The sequence below is a fragment of the Neofelis nebulosa genome, chromosome 4 (assembly GCF_028018385.1).
Source record: "Neofelis nebulosa isolate mNeoNeb1 chromosome 4, mNeoNeb1.pri, whole genome shotgun sequence".
NCBI lineage: Eukaryota > Metazoa > Chordata > Mammalia > Carnivora > Felidae > Neofelis > Neofelis nebulosa.
Window position 1 is genome coordinate 139,743,930 of NC_080785.1, and position 20,932 is coordinate 139,764,861.

A 20,932-nucleotide genomic window follows, 5' to 3' on the forward strand; every position below is an offset into this window, starting at 1 on the left:
ACTGATATGCGAAGTCCAAAACAAAAAGGCAGAAACGGACCCATACAGACCGAGAGCAAACGGATGGCTGCCAGAGGGGAGGGAGGGGGCCGCATGGGCAAAATGGGCGAAGGGGAGTGGGAGATACAAGCTTCCGGTTAGGAGGTGAGTAGGTCCGAAGAGAAAAAGCGGAACATAGGGAGTATAGTCAGTGGTGTGGTAGCAGGGTTTATGCTGACAGATGGTAACTACATGGTGGTAAGCGTAGCATAACGTAGAAACTTGTCAAATCAGTATGTTATGTGCCTGAAACTAATGTAACATCATGTGTTGACTGTAGTTCAATTTAAAAAGTAAAAAAATAAATAAATAACCATAATAACAAGCCATCTGGCATTACTCTGGTCCACTTTTTAAAGTGGTTATCGTATATTAATCTGTTTAACCCTCACTTAAAAATACCTATGATGCAGGGACACCTGGGTGACTCAGTTAAGTGCCTGACTCTCTGTTGCGGCTCAGGTCGGGATCTCATGGTTCATGAGTTCAAGCCCTGCATGGGGCTTCACCTTGAACAGTGCAGAGTCTGCTTGGGATTCTATTTCTCTCCCTCTGTCTCTGCCCCTCCCCTGCTTGTGTTCTTTCTCTCTCTCTCTCTCTCTCAAAATAAATAAATGAAACCAAAAAAATACCTATGAGGTAGACTACTATTATCCCATTTTATAGATGAAAAAAAAACCTGAGGTACAAAGAGGTTAATGAGAGGAACACAGCCATTAGGTGGCAGAGAAAGGACCCAGGCTGTTTGAGTGTGGAGTCCGTGTACCGTATCCCGCCTCTCGTGATATTACCGTCCCATTTAATCCCTTTAACAACCTGGTAAGTACTCTTGTTATTTGTATTTTCTAGATTTGGCCACAAAAACAAAACACAGAAGTGACTTCTCTGAGTTCACCCAACTAGGAGGTAGTGGGGCAGGATACAGCCCACGCTGGTCCCTTCTGTGGTACCCAGGATAGCAGTCAGCCCCAGGAGACTGAGTCCCTGATATCTTTCTTGTCCCTGTTCCTGCTTAGGTGTTCCTGAAGAGCGACCGTGTGGCCCGCATGGTCCAGAGCGGGGGCTGTTCCGCCAATGACTCCAGGGAGGTCTTCAAGAAGCACATTGAGAAAAGGGTGCGCAGCCTGCCCGAGATAGATGGCCTCAGCAAGGAGACCGTGCTGAGCTCCTGGATGGCCAAGTTTGATGCCATCTACCGTGGGGAAGAGGACCCCAGGAAGCAGCAGGCCCGGATGACAGCCAGCGCAGCCTCTGAGCTGATTTTGAGCAAGGAGCAACTCTACGAGATGTTCCAGAACATTCTTGGGATCAAGAAGTTTGAACATCAGCTCCTATACAATGCATGCCAGGTAAGGTGTCTGTCACCTGGGCCCAGCGCTGTGAGTAGGGTCACATTATGACTTCTGCATGCCCTAGGCACTGTTGTCTTCAGGGGACATTTCTTGATTTAAAAAAAAAAAATTAATTAGAAGTTATATTTTACAACTGCATTGGTAAAAATTGAATATAGTCTAGGCCAGAATACGTTCATGTTCATCTTCTGGTTTAAAAAAAAAATGAAAACATTTTTGCAAGCTCCTAAAAGTCTTGTGGCCCCTATGTACTGTGTACAGCCTGTCTCATAGGTAGGTTGGTTTTAGGAGTAAGGACTGCTTTGTGTTTCCTGAAAAAGCTGAAGCTCAAAATAATTTTTTAAAAAAGATTGTTTTGCCGTTGAAGTATATGATGCTTACCAGGTGAGTGGCTTATGATTCCTCAGCTTGGGAGACAACTGAACTTAGTACCTCATCATCAAGAGTAATTATTTAAAATGGAAAGCTTCCAGAAGGCCGGAGTGTATCACATCATTAACAATATATTAGTCACACTATGAATTCCAAGTGGATTTGAGGGGGCTAGCTGAGACTCTGCTTGGACCCATCCAAAGTGGGTCTCTATTTTCTCTGGGTCAGGGGTTATCCAGTCAACAAATACTTCGCAGCATCCACAGATTTTAGTAAGTGTCCCTTGGGAGCATTTTTCAAATTCACATCCCCAAGCCCCAAACCTAGAGAGTCTAATTCTGCATTCTCAGGACAGGGCCCAGGAATCGGCACTTGAAACTAGGGCTTCCCTTCCTGGTAGTTTTACTGCCCTTCTCCTTCTAAGAACCATTGAAGAAACCCAGTTGTGCCCTAATTTCCCTGGGCTAACTCTGCCCCTAGCATAGGTTAAATTAAGTCTACCAGAAGAGGCAAAAAATCAACAGACAGTATCAGAATAGTGCCATACAAACTTAACATAAGAACTACAAGATCTTAGGGTGCCTGGGTGGTTCAGTTGGTTGAGCATCAGACCTCGGCTCAGGTCATGATTTCACGGTTCGTGGGTTCGAGCCCCGTGTCAGGCTCTGTGCTGACTGCTCAGAGCCTGGAGCCTGGTTTGGATTGTGTGTCTCCCTCTCTCTCTGCCCCTCCCCCTCTTATGCTCTGTCTCTCAAAAATAAATAAATGTTAAAAAAAATTAAAAAAAAAAGAACTACAGGATTTTGAGGCTTACTTCTTTCCTTCCTCATGGCTACTTTCTAGTTCAAGGAACCAGCATCTCTTATAGGATGACCACAGTGTCAACCCAACTGGTGACCCTGCCTCCCCTCTTACCTCACAATAATATGCCCACCACACACCAGCTAGAGCAAGTTTTTTAAAATATAAATTGGACCTAGGGCACCTGGGTGACTTAGTAAAGTGTCAGACTCTCGGTCTCAGCTTAGGTCTTGATCTCAAGGTCATGAGTACAAATCTCACATGGGGTTCTGTGGTAGGTGTGAAGCCTTCTTAAAAAAAACAACAACATGTATATTATATTATATTATATTATATTATATTATATTATATATAATGTGGATAACATTGCTTTTCTGTTTAAGAATTCCAGTAGCACCCCAATACCTTTAAAGTGACATCCCACCTCCTCACTAAGGCTTGAGGCAGTGCATGAACCACTCTTGCTCACCCTGTTTTTCCCACACGCTCGCTCACTGGCTTTCATTCTGTCTCCCCAGCACACCAAATTGATTCTGGGTCTTTGCATTTGCTTCTCCTTCAGCTTAGAATGCTTTTTGCTGAGACCTTTCCATGACTGCCACAGCTTAAATGTCAAGTTCTCCAAGAGCTCTTCTAAGACCATCCTATCAAAAGTGGGTTTTTTGCCTACATCTCACATTCACTCTCTATCTCATCCTTTGTTCCATTTTTATCCTGGCTTTTACCACTATTTTCTATTCCTTGTTCATCTATTTTTACCTGTTTATTCCCTGTCTCACACTTAGGAAGGTGGTGATTCATCTTTGCCTTATTCACTAGTATTTCCATGAAACCCTGGCATGAAACAATTCTCGGCACATAGAGGTGCTCAATAATTGCCTACTGAGTTAATAAATGGATGATTGCAGTTTATTTTAACTGGTAGATAGGGTCTTGTTATCAACCTTTATGGCTCACCCAGAACTTACCGGATATTTTAGTAAGTAGGAATCTGTTTATCATTTCATAATACAATATATACGTTATGTTCCTATTTTCTACTCAGTCGACTTCAATTCAGAATGCTGATTGCCAACCCAAAGGTTGATATTTCCTTTGCTGGGTCGAGAAATATTTTGAAATGACCAAATAAATCTCAATATGAAATTAAATTAAAATTTTCTTTTTGTATCAAATAATTGCTACATCCCTACATGGCACTTTTAGAATGGGGTAAGCAGTTGGTATTCCTACCTATCGCCAGGACCACCTTTTCTCCCACAAGAATATGGGTTGTCAAATGACCTGCTTGAGTTATGAGTAACCCTCAGAATGACAGAGCTGGTTAAAGGTTCCTAAACCTGCTAGTCACAAAATGATTCCGGGGATTAATTTTTCTTCTTATTACAACAGCTTATTGTGCTTATTTTCTGTCCTTGTTCAAACAGCAGCATTATTGGAACGAACGCGTCACCATGCCAGGTCTCATCTCCGTGTTTTTGGTTAAGTGGCAGGACTATGTTTTCCCCTAAAAATGAATGATTTAGGCTCATAATTTCAACATGTTTTCCATGAGTTAGACAAGAAATATAGTACTACTGTTGACCTAAACAAAGAGGTAAACTGAGGCAAGCTCAAAATTGTTAAAAAGATGAGTGTATTCAGGAATAGCACAGGAATTGCAACTCAGGGCACACAAACTATAGGAAGCTGCAGGCGAGTCTGTTGAAGGTTTGGAGTAGGCTGTATTTAAATCAGTCTCTCAGTCCTTAAGTGTTGTTTTCCTAAGGACACACGCATGAGATTTTTCCATTTTATGTCCTCTGGTTCCATTTTAGACTGAAATTCCTTCCCCCTTCCCCCTTTTGATCAAGATCTTTTTCAGGAAACACCTCTGGTCAATTGTGTCATTCAGATTTTTTTTTTAAGTGTAATTGGCTCCTAGATAGTTTGTATTCTACGTCCCATGGAGCTTAGGAAAGTAGTGCACAGGTGTCTTCTCCCATTAAGCTGAGGAGGACCATCCTCAGGGGTCTTGTCCCATGGAGGAGGGCGATGATATAGAATTTCACTTGCCTCTCTTGAACAACAAGAACATTGAAAATGAAAAATCTCAGCTATATCCCTCTGATGGAGGACAGTTAGTTCCCACAGTCAGTTGAATTCTAGCAAAGGTCTTTGAAAGGAAAAGAATTTTATTTTGTACATACATTTGGGAATAAGGCATTTTTTGACTGATACCAAAGAGTAGACGTTTAATTAAAAACTTAATCTAGGGACCAAAAGCCCAGTGATAGCTATTGACTGAAATGCACTTCTCGACCAGCTTCCCCACCTGCTATATTTAGCTGATCAAAAATGTCCCAAGTTCCATGAGCCTGGTCAACTACTGCTAGCAACTTGATATTGTCCTTCATTATTTTTAGTTCTTGTGTTTATTTTCCCTGACTTACTGGCCTAAAAACAAAGTTCTTCTCCAAGTAGGGCACGGGTTCCTCTCTGCTGAACAGTGAAGAGGGTAAGGGCTCTGTAGTTTTTGTAGGGCTATTTCTGCTAGGCTATTTGTTTGGGTTTGTTGATGTTCAAAAGCTCAGATAAAAACATTGAGAGTGGTAGAGATAACTATAGAAAGATTGTGAATTACTTTTTCAAGGTCTGCTACTCCAACCTAAGCTAAAAAGGTTCTGATGGAAGCCTGCACCAAACCCTTTCTATCTACTCTAGAGTTGTATGTAACCAGCCATCCAAAATCATAACCTTCAGAGTTCTGACATGTCTTTTTAAATTGATAGAAGACCACAGATTAGGTATATAAGCAGTAAAAGGAAGAGTTTTTCTAATTTCAGGGTCAGAAGTGAGGCCAATTATCCCCAAACGTCTCTTCCAGTTAAAGGGAAGTGTAGGCAGTGGGATATTTCAGACTTAAAAAAGAATGAAATCTTGCCATTTGCAAAAACATGGATGGATCTGGAGAGTGAAATAAGTGAAATAAGCCAGTCTGAGAGAAAGACAAATTTTAGTCACAGGTTGCTGTTGGGTAACGTAGTCTAAGAAAATTTTACCAGGCAAGAGATAACATATTTTAAAAACCATAAATGTTTTCATGTTCTAAAGCTATATACACTGAATGTTCAGATCAGTATTGTGTTCTTCCTTGAGATCTTGTTTTTCTATACAACAGTTTGGCGGGGGGTGGGGGGGGAATGAAGCATTCAGAGAACTTTGCTTCCAGGGAAAGTTTAAAGTTTAGCATTAAATTAGACCTATTAATAACATCAATAAATAAATAAATAAATAAATAAATAAATAAATAAATAAATGGAAGTGTAGGGTACATGTTTCTTCCGCATCAAAAGAAATACCCAGTGTCTTCTAAGGCACAGTTGGGTCTCTTTGCCCAGATATTTTTAGCTGGAATAAAAGAGGGGATCTCATGATCAGAAATATAATCACTTATTCAGAGCACACTATAATCTGATTCACTAGCATTGTGGGAATGACTACGTGAGCACCTTATATTTTTGTAGATCTGAAGTAACGAGAGAGCTGTTCTAGTATAAGTAAGATTTTGGTAGAGATGCAGAAGATTTCTAGGAGAAAAATAAGTTGAATTAAATTTCCTCCATTCCCCACATTTTTTTTTTTGTTAATTCCCAGTTAAGTCCCAATGAGTGGGAGTACATCAGCTTCTCATTTTCTAGTATTATTAGTTTTCATTGCCCCACTATAAAGATACATTAAGGTGATACAGTCTTCTAGATTCCTATGGGAGTGAATTCATATTCACCTGGATTATATAAAATAGTATAGTTACAAATATTTAGTGGGAGCTATCTAAGAGTTTTGCCATTCCCATCATTAAGTTTTCAAAACATAATGATTTTGGGTAAGTGTCCAAACCTGAGTGAGGCGTATTCCATTATGATTAGGGAGTACTTGAAGGAAAGCCTTAATATTTGGTGCCAGTTTTCTGAAAGGGAGGACATGTGTGGTTTCACAGGTATCAAAGGAAAATCCGATATCCTTAGCTACTAGGTTTTGCCATCCTTCTAAAGATGGTGGTCAGGCCAACAATTCAGGTTCATCGTGAGTATATTTGCTCTGGCTCAAATCCAACAATCAATTAGGTTAGCAGAATCAAAGAGTCTTTTGAAGTGGGGTAAAAGGATGTTTAAAGCGAAAGGAAATAATGTTAGAAAAACTAGGGAAAGGAAAACTCAAAGTCTGAATGACATGGTTCAACTAAATATAGAGTGAGAAGAGAGAGGCCTGGTGCAGATATCTTGGGTAAGCTATCTACTTTAGATATCAGATACTTTAGTGACTATAAATCTTCAGTTTTAGGTCACTATTTGGGGCATGGGTCCATTCAAGTTTGGGGGCTTTGCTTAGAGGTGACACTTGTATCCAGGAGTCTATTCCTTGAATTTGGATGCACAGGAATTAGTTAAGGACACCTGTGAGGAACCTTTCCAGCAAGGTTGAAGAAAGTCTTTCTGGAGATGTATTTTCCAATAGATGAACTCTCTAGGCTGTTATGTGTGATGCTTGATGTTTTCATCTCCTGGGAGCACTGTGGAAAGGTTTGTTCTATCAGAGCATGATTACTTTTTTATAGACTTCATTGGGCCTTTGCAAAATTGAAGTGTATCACCCTTTATTTATTTATTGGTGGCAAAATAAGCAAGGCCTAAATGTATCAACTGCCCTGTAATTATTTCAAAAGGCAAAAAAGGTTATGTATCCCAATGGTAATTGGTCTAAGATTTAGAAGAACCAATGGTAACGCTTTTGGCCAGAGTACTTGGAAGATGTCAATTAAGCTAAGTCTTAATAAATCCATTTGTACATTCAACCAGTCCCGAAGACTGAAGATAGTAAGCACGGTGAAAGTGCTACAGAACTGGCCAAGCAGAATGGCTTGTTGAAGGATTTGACCAGTACAGGGGGTTCCCTAATCTCTGTGAAGTACAAGGGATGTTCCCCAAGTGGGAATAGTCTTTTCTAATGGGACTTCAGGTACAGAAGAGGCCGTTACCTGTCTACATGGGAAGGCTTCAGTCCATTGTGAAAACATGGAAACCGTTACTAGGATGTAATTACAGCCATGAGATGGGGGCAATTGTGTGAAATCTTTTTTTTTTTTTTTCAACGTTTATTTATTTTTGGGACAGAGAGAGACAGACAGAGCATGAACGGGGGAGGGACAGAGAGAGAGGGAGACACAGAATCAGAAACAGGCTCCAGGCTCTGAGCCATCAGCCCAGAGCCTGACGCGGGGCTCGAACTCACGGACCGTGAGATCGCGACCTGGCTGAAGTCGGACGCTCAACCGACTGCGCCACCCAGGTGCCCCAAATTGTGTGAAATCTTTGCCAAACCTCAGATGGTTCATTGGGTAAATTAAAATGTTAAGGGGCAATCTGGATAGGCTTCTCTGGGTTAAACTTAGGACAGGTGGAGCAGTCACAAGAGGTACTTTTTGTGGTGTTGCCAATGTTTCCCCAACAGTATTGATTCATGAATGTTATTTTCACAGTTGGCCAATGATTTAATTCATGTACGGTAGTTAAAAATGGAAATTTTAAAATTTCTGGCAGTAACAGTTTGTTGTTGGGTCTGAACCAGACTTCCTTTTCTTCATGATACCAACAGCCTTTAGATCTCCAATTTTGTTTTTCCTATTCGGGGGCCAATTGTTGTATTTTGCTGCTTAATTTTCTTTAGCCAGCCTGAGGGTGAGTCGTTTTCTGGACCATAACAGGTTTGCTCCATGAATCCCAAAAGCAGCATTTTTTAGTTGTTTGGTTGGTTGGTTGGTTGGGTTTTTTGTTATGTTTTGTTTTTATTTTTGTTTTTGGTTTTTTTGTGGAGACATCAATGAGGTGGTTTCCTTTGGCTTCCTGGGAGTCAGGCTTAGAATGCCTAAAGACGTTAATAATATCTAGAGCTGCTGGCAAAAGCCTAGCATATAATAAATTTTGGGCATAAGGACCATTTTAAATTTTGTCTCCCCTGAAAGTAAGGAAACCTCATTTCCATCGCATTCCAAAATCATGGGCTACTCCAAAGGCATATTGACTATCAGTATAGATGTTTGTGGCTCTACCTTTAGCAAGAATATATACTTGAGTAAGAGCATATCATTTAGTTTCTTGGGCTAATGTGGCCAAAAGGAAGTGAGCGGCCTCAGTGGCTTCAAAAGGATTTGATATTGCATATCCAGAACAATGTTGACCATTTTCATTTTTCAGGTAAGAGCCATCAATAAATCATGAGAAGTCAACATTGGTTGAGGGGGTTTCTTACAAGTTATCACAAGAAGTTCATAGGTAGTCCATCAAAGTCAAACAGCATGGGCGGGGTTTCATTCATGGAAGAAGGTAGAAGGGTAGCACTGTTGAAATTATTACAATGAATAAGAGTGATATGAGGGGTAGTTAGCAAGAGAATTTCCTAAGAAGATGGCTTGCTGAAAGGTGTTGGGTGCAGTGTGAGCTTAAGAGAGCTTCGACAGCATGAGGTACAAAGATGGTAAAGGACGAACCCCATGACTGTTTCTTCAGTGGCCTTAACTAGAAAGCCAGTCCAAAGTCATCAGGGATAAGTAACCTCAGGCCACAGGATCTAATTGTTGGCTGCAGTAACTCAAAGGTTGGTTATTAGCTCCCATGTTCTGGGCTAAGTATTATGAATGCATTTCCTTCCTTTTTATATACAAAAAGGAAAAAATGTAGCTAATAGTCTGGATGACCAAGGGCGAGTGGATTTACTAAGTTTTTCTTCAAAGTTTTAAAGGCCATGTCACTTGGTTTCCCCAGATAATGGGGTCAGGTTTAGTGGTTTTTAATAAGACATAAGTGCTGGGCCATTATAGACAAGTTTAGAATCCAGTTCCAAAAATAACCAACTGTCACAAGAAAACCTGTCATTGACATTTGGCTTTACGTTTGGGGAACCTCAAGATGCCATGAAATCTATTAGGATCTAGATGTAACCGTTCTTTTGAGACTAAATACCCTAAATATCAGACTCGAGTTTGAACAAATGGCAACTTTTCCTTTGAGACTTTGTGTCCCTTAATTGCTAAGAGTTTTAACAGGTGCATACTGTCTTTTTGTGAGGAGGCTTAGCAGGGCGAGCAGAGAACTAATTCATCTATCTATTGTAGTAAGGTAAAGCATCTACAAAACTTTGTATCAAATAGGTCAGCTTCAAAAATTTGTGAGAAGTAAGGACTCTCAATAAAATCTTGAGGCATTACTATCCAGGTATACTGTCCTTTTCGGTAAAGACAAAAAGATATTTGTTAGCCTTATCAACTGGAATGCTAAAGAATGCACTGCATAGGCCGATTATGATGAAAAATTTGCTTTCATTAGGGATAGATGCCAGTAACTCTGGGGATTAGGAATGACAAGATGGTGAGGAATAACGATGTTATTTATTGCTCAGAAATCTTGGACAAATTTCCATCCTTGACCACTAGGTTTTCTTACAGGTAAGAGAGGGGTATTAGGATTGCAAGGGGATAAGAAGTACCTGTGCTTTATAATCTTCCATGGTACATCTATTGCCCTATAAACTTCTTTGTTCATAGGGTGTTGACTGATTCTGGGGAGAGGTTTTGTGGCATCAATTTGGATCTTAATTTGGGGCACCATGAATTCTGCATGTGTCCCTGGAGGATTTTGCCCGTAGAGCAGGATACTAAACCTAATAATGGGGATGAGTCTGAAGTTTGATCTTCCCTTGTTGGTAAAGTACTTGTGAAAGTAATAGGGTTTGGATTTTCTTGAAGATTAAATTCAGTGGATTTAAATTCAGAGGAGTCTAACTCAAGAGTTATCTTCTCCCTTTCCAGAAAAGGAAATGGTAATGCAATACTTTTCTAGGAAACCCTTGCCCTAATAACTGGATGTGAGCTGATTCACTGAGGAGAAATGGAAGTTTATCTTGCAAATGTCCCAAGCAGAAGTGTATATGTTTGTAAGTAGGAACACACTGTGGTTTATTTGAGCCCCCCCCTTACTTGAATGAATGTATTACTCCAAGGGGGAATTGTTTAACTGCAGTGGGGTTGGGCACTGATAGAGTAGTTCTTGAGTCAGTTAATATTATAAGAGGTTCATCCTCATTCTGGAGAGTAGTTTCCAGAATGACAAACAGTCCCTGGGTTTCCTTAGAGCCTCATCCTGGGGATGAGTCTGACCCTTGGCTTTTGGAAAGATTCATCATCTGAATCTTTTTTAATTTGTAGCAGTCCTTTCTCTGATTGCTGGGTTGTTTTTTTTTTATGATAGTGACATAGTCCAGTCAGAATTTGCTTGGGAGATTTCATCTGATGAAGGTGGGGATTTAAAATTTTAGTTACCCTTCTTTGGGAATCATCTTCTAGGATGTGGGCTAGCTGATTAGCTAGATTGACAAGATCAAGGTTGGTATGGGTTGTCTTGACGAACAGAGATAGGTCTCTGTTTAAATCACTTATAAACATTGAATTAAAGGCTACTGTGGTAGCTTGAATGTCTATAGGGTGTCCAGAATTTGCTTTTACAAAAATTTGGAGTATGCTATAGTAATCATGAATAGATTCATCAGACTTTTGGGTACATGCCTGAATTTGTTGCAGTCTCCCAATTTAGGGAAAGCCCTCAGAATGGCCAGATGCAGCCTTTTAACTATGACACAAGCTTGGTCATGTAAAAGAGCTGGTGGTTGACTTATTTGGAATTCTAAAGGTGGTTTGCGGCTTTCTCAGTTAGCAGCTTTCATCCAGTGCTGGGCTTGACCTCCTCCAACAAACATATAGACTAATTGATAAAGATTGGAGACATCAGGTGGATCATTTTGAACGACAGTATTGAATTCTTCAGCCAATCTATGAGGATCCTCACTCACATTGAGAAAATCTGTTACTGTAGGTCTAAGTTCAGCTTTAGTGCATGGGACATAAGAAATTAATAATGTAGCAGGATCCTCAGAAGTTCTGATTCTGAAAGGGGGAGTTTTAACAGGCTCAGTTGGCAAGGTTTCAGCACTAGAGAAGAAGGGGAGTTGGGATAAAAGAAGGGGTTATAAGAGGGCAAAGGTGGGTATAGCAGAGCTGGAGCAGTGGCGTTAGGAGAGACCTCACTGCTGCCGCGAGGGAGAGACTTCAGATGCTTCTTCATTTGCTCTTACTGCTTGTTTACTTCAGTTAACTTAAAAGTAGTATTTTGTAGACAGGTAATTTTAGAACCCCAAATACTTTTAGAGCCTCTAGGTACCAATTAAAATAGCTATCCTGTTCAGATTGTTTGTTCTCTTGCCATGGACTTCTAATTTAGTCCAGAGAAAAACGAGTCTGGGGAGACTGAAGGTTCCCCGTAATAGCCATTGAAGTTCTACATTATCCTTAGTGAGGTGGCCCATTTAGTCAAAAAAGGACATGAGGAGAGACCATAGTTTTTTAACATAAAAACAGCTGCAGGCCCTGAGGGAAGGCCACCCTTAGAACATTTAGATGATTGGGATCCCACAACTTAGCGGTTTTCCTGAGAGCCAAGGAAAAATCACTAAACAGCCTGATGGGTATGTTTCAGGGTTGGACGTGGTGTTTTGGTTTACCATGTGCCTTTCATGAGATGCATTTTTGCTTTTCCTGGCAGATGCCCTTTCCTCTAATTTTCTAACTGGCGACCAGGTGTCCCTTGTTGTATAGAAATTATCTTGCAGTTGAGAGACAAGCTAATGTCACTATGGCCCTTTGTGACCAACTTACCCTCTCGGGTGGGGCTCTTGCTCTGGGGACTGGTCTCTCATAAGGAGGTGGTGAGTGTTCTTGTAGCATTTATTGTTCTACCCATGCCCACCAGTATGACTCCATTTTTCTTTCTCTCAAAACTTTAAATGGAATTTTACCAAAATTTTAGCGTACTTCAAATAGGTACTTTAAATACTTAAAATGCCTTTACACAGAGCTTGAATCAGAAAGCTCCACCAAGGGGAGGGAGCTCAGAATCCAAAAGAACTCACCAAACTGAAAGTAGACAGTGACTCATGGAAGCAGTGAGCTCAGGAGGCTCATTGTGGCTTCCTTGACTCTGAAGGTTGTCATCCTTCAGGGGTCATCTCCTTCTGATGCCACTTCTGATGTCAAGAAATCTTGACCTAAATAAAGAGGTACACTGAGGCAAGCTCAAAATTGTCAAAAGTTTATTCAGGAACAGTAGAGGAATTGCAATTCAAGATGTATGAACTGTACCAAGCTGTTGATGAGTCCACTGAGGGTTTGAGATGGGCTGTATTTATGAGCAGGGAATGTAAAGAACAGGGAGTCTAGTTAGTCTATTAAAATTAAAAAAACAACTGGAGACCAGCTCTGGAAAGTTCTTGAACAGACAAAACCAATCCAGTCACACAGAGCTCAATTCAGCTTATTTTGTGAGACCAACCCATAATTTCATTTTTATGCGTCTGGAAACCGTAAGCAAAACTTCCCAAGATTGAAATGAGGTAAGCCCTGACCAATCCCTGATCATTTAAGAAAGTTCCAATATTATCAGTTTTCTGTAAATCAGGCATTTACAAGAAATCATTCTCCCAGGCCTTAAGTTTTGTTTTCCTAAAAGTACGTGCGTGAGATTTTCCATTTTATGTCCTCCAGTCCTATTTTAGATTAAAATTCTTTTACATTATAAAAGAATAATGTCTTCTCACCCAAGATTAATAATCCCCCCCCCCCCCCAGCTAAAAGAGAATTATAGGAAATGTAAAGGAAAGTGCTTCTTAGGACAGAATATTTCAGGCATGTAATATATATTTTTTTAACATTTATTTATTTTTGAGAGAGAGAGAGAGAGAGACAGAGCTTAAGTGGGGGAAGGAAGAGAGAGGGAGACACAGAATCTGAGGCAGGCTCCAGGCTTTGAGCTGTCAGCACAGAGCCCGACGCAGGGCTCTAACTCATGAACCATGAGATCATGACCTGAGTCGAAGTCATACACTTAACTGACAGAGCCACCCAGGCGCCCCTAAGGCATGTGATATTATGTTCTACACTCCTATTCAGACAGTACAGTTGATTATTGCTTCATGGTTTACATCAGTAGAAATTAGGACGAAGAGCATATACAGGTGATTCACGAAAGAAAAAGTATGAATTAATTCTAAACACATGATGATTTTTAAATTCCAGATCTTCAGTAATCTGAGTTATATAAGTTATTGGTAAACAATAAAAGCATTTTTTAAAGTTAACATTGGTAGTGGTAATACACTGCAGATGATATAGGAATGGGTATTCTCAGAACTTACTGTTGGAATAATTGATTATTGCAAATTTTTTGTAATCTGTTAATTTACAGTACAGCGGCTTTATAATGGGCAAATCTTTTTCTTTAAATGTTCATTTTTGAGAGAGTACAAGCAAGGGAGGGGCAGAGAGTGGGGACAGAGGATCTGAAGTGAGCTCTGTGCTGGCAGCAAAGAGCCTGATGCTGGGCTCAAACTCATGAACCGTGAAATCGTGACCTGAGCCAAAGTTGGACGGACACTCAACCAACTGAGTTGCCCAGGGCAATGGGCAAACCTTTTAATGTCGAGGCTCTACCTCTAGCAATATGTTATGTGTAAATACTCAGAGATGTGTACAAGCGAATGAAGCCCAAGGATGTTCACTGCAGAGTTCCATATAACAGTGAAAAACTGGAAACTAACTCCCAACAGTAGATTAACTAATTAGATATTGATTTAACCATATGAGAGAATACTCGTTAGCCAATAAAAGAGCTGTTGAAGGAGAAATCTTACTATGTGGGAAGAGGTACACTAGATATTGCTAACTGGAAAGTCAGGCAAGGAAACAGTATGAAGGCATACTCTCTTTTTTATGGAAAAAGTAATTGATGGGCAAAAAACAATATCTTAACCATGTTGATCTTTAGAGATAGCATTATGGTTGATTTTTAAGGTTTTCATATGTGCTCCTCTATGTTTCCAAATTTTCTTCCCTAAACATATAGGTGTTTTGTCAATAGAAGCAAATGGCAAAAATCTCAACCAGGAAGCTAGGAAAACCATAGGATAGGGAGAAAATGATCTTCTGCATTGTTTTCTAGATTGCAGCCATTACTCTACTACCTTCATGATTTTTACCATTTCCAAGTGCTACCCTTATGATTATTTAATATTGTTTTAAATTTTTTACTGTTTTTTAATTTATGTTTGAAGGAGAGAGAGAGAGACAGAGAATGAGCGGGGGAGGAGCAGAGAGAGAGGGAGACACAGAATCCGAAGCAGGCTCCAGGCTCTGAGCTGTCAGCACAGAGCCCGACGCGGGGCTCGAACTCATGAACCGTGAGATCATAACCTGAGCTGAAGTCGGACACTCACCCAACTGAGCCACCCAGGCATCCCTGATTATTTAATATTTCTAATTAAACTGATTCTTAACTTACGTTTTTAACCTGTCCTTATCTTTAGAAGTGATATATTCGACATCCCAGCTTTTATGTTCTAGTTATTCTTTTTGTTAAACAATATGCCTTAAAGCAAAACATAACCCTTAAAATAGAAGCTCTTCATCAGTTGGTCCTCTTATGTCATGTCACACCACCAGTGAGTGACTACCAGTGAGTGGGAGGCCTGGCTGGGGCGACCAGGGCCCTAATATGCTGAGGCTGGGTGGATGGAACTTTCTGACGCCATCCCTGGAAATAGCCTCAGACTGACCAGAACAGCTTTCACATGAAGTGTTCCCACGCCCTGCAATCAGATTTCAGAAATTATAGATGCACTCACTTACTTTCTCACAGAGTCCACTCAGCTCTTCAAAAGTCTATCAACTCACAGGAGCAAAGATGCACAAGTAATAATGATACGGCTTACTTTCTCACTGTGCTCTGCTTAAATTGTTTCTTGTTTTGTATTGTCTGGATCTCCTTCTCCTTATGAGGCAAAGCAATTCCCCGGTGCTTCCAAAATCAGAAACGTGCAGTGTTTTCTTCTTATGAATATCACATCCTAGTAGAAGCTGTGATCTGATTTCTGGTACCACTTTCTGAAGGTTCCCGTGATCTCTCTTTATGACTTTCTGCCAGTAAGTGAAGCTTCCATCTCAAATGAGAAAGGACGTTTGTCAAAGAGTGATTATATCAGTTACGTATCAGTTGTCTGTCGTGACATGAACCATGTCTAGAAAAACATTAAAAAGAAACCCAGAGAGGCTTAACAAATGCTTCCATATTTGTGGCATGAATTTTTAAAGTCTGTTTTGTGTATTTGAGAATACACCGTTTTATCTCATGGAAGAGTTTGCTCATAGTCAATCTAATAATCAATGTAAAATAATTGGAAACTTGTGTTATGAAATCTGTGTTGTTTTTATTACCCTAGACTCTTGAGAGGAAGCAGACAATTATGTAGCTATTTGAACATTTGAGTTGAATTCGAAGCCTAACTTTAACAGTAGGGTAACATCTTTTGAGATTGGGTTGCATCGTTGACAAATGAGACTAAGACAGACCCGTTTCTGCCTTCATAAAATGCAAAGAGGACAGTGGTGGTGGTGGTGGTGGTGGTGGTGTGGTATTTAAAAAGTTTTAAAAAGGCAAAGCACCAGTTCTCCCCCTTTCTCTTTAGTGGCCTCCAAATCTGGAGTTGGTTTGATGTCCAGTTGGACCAGATGTCTGCTGCTTCCTACCTACCCCTCTGCTTAACCGTATGAGTTATCCTTAATTGCTTCATTCTAAAGCATGTGGGTGTTTTCCCTTGAAAAACAGTCCTGAGGTGCTTTTTGGGAGGAGGGAGGTCTGTATGTTCATATATTTTCAAATGCAAATGAGCTCTTCTTGAAGAACCCAGCTAATTTTTACTCATGGGGGAGTATGATTAAGGAAGTCAGTTGTTTCCTCCTGTTTCAGTTCGGCTTTTGGAGAAAGGTATTTCTGGTTGTGCTGTTACTAATGACATCCAAGGCTTCTGGAAATATCAGCATGTGACTTTAGCCTTCGCTCAGCCATCACTTGTGCCTAATGGCCAGCAGGGATAACGGGTATGCTCCAGCTAACAGGAGATGACAGTGTTCTCTTCATTTATCTTCTCTGAATTTCTGGACTTTCTCATGTAATCTGGAAGCGTTGACTGGAAACACACGAATATGGTGTTCTGATCCATAAACACCTTTGCGTTTTCAATACTGAATTCCCCATTTTCAATATGTAAATTCCCCATCATTGCTGTAGTACTGATTTTCTTAACATTTCATTTCCTTCTCTCCAAACCATCTTCAATATGGCCTTTGATGATGTGGTCATCTTATTACCGAGCTATTTCCCTTAGACTTGATTAGCACTTGGCAGCTTTTCAGATGGTTTATTAGACTCTGAAGAGAAACCTCAAATTATTAAGCTTTCAGTTGTGACCCGGATTACTGGGTTTTATCCATACCTCCTTATGGAGCCTTTAATCTATATATAAGTACATAGCTTTTACCTAATCCAGAAGTTTCCAGTAGATCTGTTAGCTGAGTATTTGCTTCTTGGGCCAGGCTCTATTTCTTAATCTGTTTCTTGGCTTTCTAACACCAGTACGATTCTTTGTACATAATGGCCTTTTAATATATATCTACGGAAGAAATGTTTTGAAATCTGAGGGGGGTGGCAATGGCAGTCTAGTATTTAACACTGTTACTTAGCAACATACTTTCATCATTCATTCATTCGTTCATTTGACAGATGTTTGAAGCACTTACCATGCATTAGACACAGCAAGTTAGATGCTGGCCGTAAATCCTAAACTTTCCTACTTTGTCATACAATGGCTCCTGACTATCTTCCTCCCTGCTTACCAAGTACACCTCAGGAGGCACCTGGGTGACTCAGTTAGTTAAGCGTTCACCTTTGGCTCAGGTCATGATCTCACAGTTCATGGGTTCGAGCCCCGCATTGAGCTCTGTGCTGACAGCTCAGAGCCTGAAACCTGCTCTGGATTCTGTGTCCCCTCTCTCTCTGCCCCTCCCCCACTTGTGCTCTGTCTCTGTCTCTCTCTCTCTCAAAAATAAATAAACACTAAAAAAAAAATTAAACACACCTCCCAAGGACTTTATAGGTGTTATCCTACTTATTGTATTTGCTTCCATTATATTGCTATGTAACAAATTACCCCAGATGTCGTGGCTGAAGAAAATATCCATTTATTATCTCACAGTTTTTGTGTGTCAGAAGTCTAGGCACAACATAGCTGGGTTGTTTGCTAGGGACTCGGAGGTTTGAATTATGGCTCTGACTAGGCTGTGTTCTCATCTGTAGGCTCAACGGATAAGGATCTACTTCCAAGCTCCCTCATGTTGTTGGCAAAACTCATATCCTTGCAACTCGAAGACTCCACAAAGCCAGCAGCACAGAGACAGAGTCTCTGGTGCTTCAGGTCTAATATTTCTAGACCCTCTTTTTTTTTTTAATGTTTATTTTTTTCGAGAGAGAATGGGCACAAGTGGGGGAGATACAGAGAGAGAGGGAGACACAGAATCTGAAGCAGGCTCCAGGCTCTGAGCTGTCAGCACAGAGCCTGGCACAGGGCTCAGACCCATGAATTGTGAGATCATGATCTGAGCCAAAATGGATTCTTAATTGACTGAGCCACTTAGGTGCCCCAAGACACTCTTTTAAAAGGATCAGCTGGGGTTCCTGGCTGGCTCAGTTGTTGGAACATGTGACTCTTGATCTCAGAATCGTGAGTTCCAGTCCCACATTGGGTGTATGTATGCATGTATTTACAGAGAGGAGAGCTTTTTTTTTTCCTATTGCTTATTTATTTTTGAGAGGGAAAGAGACAACATGGGTGAGGGGCAGATAGAGAGGGAGACAGGATCCGAAGTGGGGTCTACACTGACAGCAGCAAGCACGATGTGGGGCTCAAATTTATGAACTGCAACATCATGACCTGAACCAACGTTGGATGCTCAACTGACTGAGCCACCCAGGCACCCCAAGATTACTTTAAATAAGCAAGTTAATTAAATAAAATATTCTATAAAAATAAAGGATTATCTAATTAAGTCAGACCCACCGAGGATATTCACTCTTTTCTGTTAAAGTCAATTGATTAACAACTTTAATTACATCTGCAAAATCTCTTCCCTCTTGTTATGTGCTATTGATTAGAAGAAAGTCACAGGTTCTCCCCACACTCAAGGGAAGAGACTATGTGACTCACTGGGTGTCATCATAGAGTTTCTGCTACAGTGTTCTTCCCTCATCCCAGGTTTCTTTACATGAGGGCTCCTTCAAGTGTCAGTTTATTTTTTTTTAATTTATTTTTATGTTCATTTTATTTTAGAGAGAAAGCATGGGATGGGGAGAAGGACGGAGGGAGGGAGGGAGAGAGGGAGAGAGGGAGAGAGAGAGGGAGAGAGAGAGAGAGGGAGAGAGAGAGAGAGGGAGGGAGGGAGGGAGGGAGGGAGGGAGGGAGGGAACCTTAAGCAGTCTCCACACTTAGCACAAAGCCTTCTGCAGGACTCCATCCCACCATCCTGGGATCATGACCTGAGCCAAAATCAAGAGTCAGATGCTCAACTGACTGAGTCACCCAGGCGCCCTTTCAAGTGTCAATTTAAATGTAAGTTTTTTTAAGACACGCTTTCCCTCATTATTCTGCCTGTAATAGACTTTTCCTTGCTTTGTTTTTTGTAACAGTGCCTTGTTAATTACCATCCTAGAACTAAATACAATCTGAAATTACCTTGGATACTTAGTCTTTTATTGACTATCAGACTACCTCGTTAAGAGCAAGGACTACAGGGGGCACGTAGGTGGCTCAGTCAGTTAAGTGGCTGACTTTTGATTTCAGCTCAGGTTATATCTCACAGTTCATGAGTTGGAGCTCCACATCCGGCTCTGTGCTGACAGTGTGGAGCCTGCTTGGGTTTCTCTCTCTCCCTCTCTCTCTCTGCCTCTCCCCTACTCACATGCTTTCTCTCTCTCTCAAAATAAATAAATAAACATTAAAAAAAAAAGAGCTTTCACTACTATAGGGCTAACACTTGTCACAATGCTTGGCACACAGTAGATGTTCAACTAAATATTGACTAAATCACTTATTGCAAAGGACAAGGCATTGCTGGCCTGCTGGGGCTAAATGCCCATTTTCCATAAAAGTATGTGTTTGGTGTTTTTCTTTTTTTCTGGTTAGGCACAGTACAACAATGGAACAGGCATTGCAATCTGAGATCTGAATCCACTAATACCAATCCACTAATACTCCTATTTTATAGTGGGGATTTCACCTGAGGTTCTCTAGCCATGAACTTTCCCTTGGGTCACACTCAACCTTTCTCTCCAATCACAGGGTTGAAGGAAGAGGTACATAAATTAAATCTTGCCTTTCTAAAATCGTGCACTGCCTTTAACTATCTTCAGCTATTTGTTGGGCTGCTGGTTTCAATGGATTTACTTGCCAGTTTACTTTAATTTCAGCATTTGTGGGGTATTGTCAGAGGTCAAGATGTGTAGATCATATGAGACGTTCTATTACATTAGTAGGGGCAAAATTAGAGGGCATTAAAGATGTAAGGGGCACAGAGACAGATAGCAGTATTTAGTTTCCCAGAGCAGCAATTGTTCCAGAGCAATGATTTGTCATGATGAGGGTATCAGACAATTCTTACTTCTGTATCAGTCCTTCCTAGATTACGTGGCAGATATTTCTGTTTACCTGCACCTGCTGTTATTGAGAGACTAACTGCTATGGAAAGTTGAAATTGAGAGTGGCTCTCTTGCATCTGAGGAACAGGGAACTAGGTATGAAGTCCGCCTTCCAAAGTGCTCTAGACATTTTAGCGATCTTTTCCTTAAGTTGCCAAGATGGAATCAAATACGATCATCTATTCAAAGTCTTCTCATAAGCACTGAACCACAAAATTGTAATCAGAGGCGTTAAAGAGGTGTACTCTCAGAAAGAGAGACACAGAAGTAGTATTTTCTACTTTTGCCACTTTGCCCTGAATGATGGAAGCTTTTACAAACCATCTAACACGGCTTTGCAAGTAAAGATTTTTTTTACAAGTCTCCTGACATGGTTCACCAGCCCAGCCTCCCCGTGGTAATGATCTGAACTTACCTTCTTCCTGCAGCACAGAGCCTTCTTCCCTCTTTGGTGATTCAGACCTACCGTTAGCAGAAATGGTGGGTAGTGGAGTAGAGTGTACAGATTAAATTTTGTTAACCCTTTTAGTTTTTGGGTTTTTTTTTTTTTACTTTTTTTAACGTTTATTCATTTTTGAGAGACAGAGACAAAGCGTGAGTGGGGGAGGGGCAGAGAGCGAGGGAGACACAGGATCTGAAGCAGGCTCCAGGCTCTGAGCTGTCAGCACCGAACCCCACGTGGGGCTCGAACTCACGACATGAGAT

General features: G+C 40.8%; 1 protein-coding gene across 19 annotated transcripts in view; it reads left to right on the forward strand.

Annotated features, from left to right (window-relative positions):
- Positions 1-20,932, forward strand: part of CADPS (calcium dependent secretion activator) — a 479,125-nt gene that overhangs the window by 120,563 nt on the left and 337,630 nt on the right. For all 19 annotated transcript variants that reach the window (XM_058726308.1, XM_058726310.1, XM_058726311.1 and 16 more), the window contains exon 3: positions 1,056-1,388. In XM_058726308.1, coding sequence (XP_058582291.1) covers positions 1,056-1,388 — 333 coding nt within the window. The remainder of the gene's footprint in view (positions 1-1,055; positions 1,389-20,932) is intronic.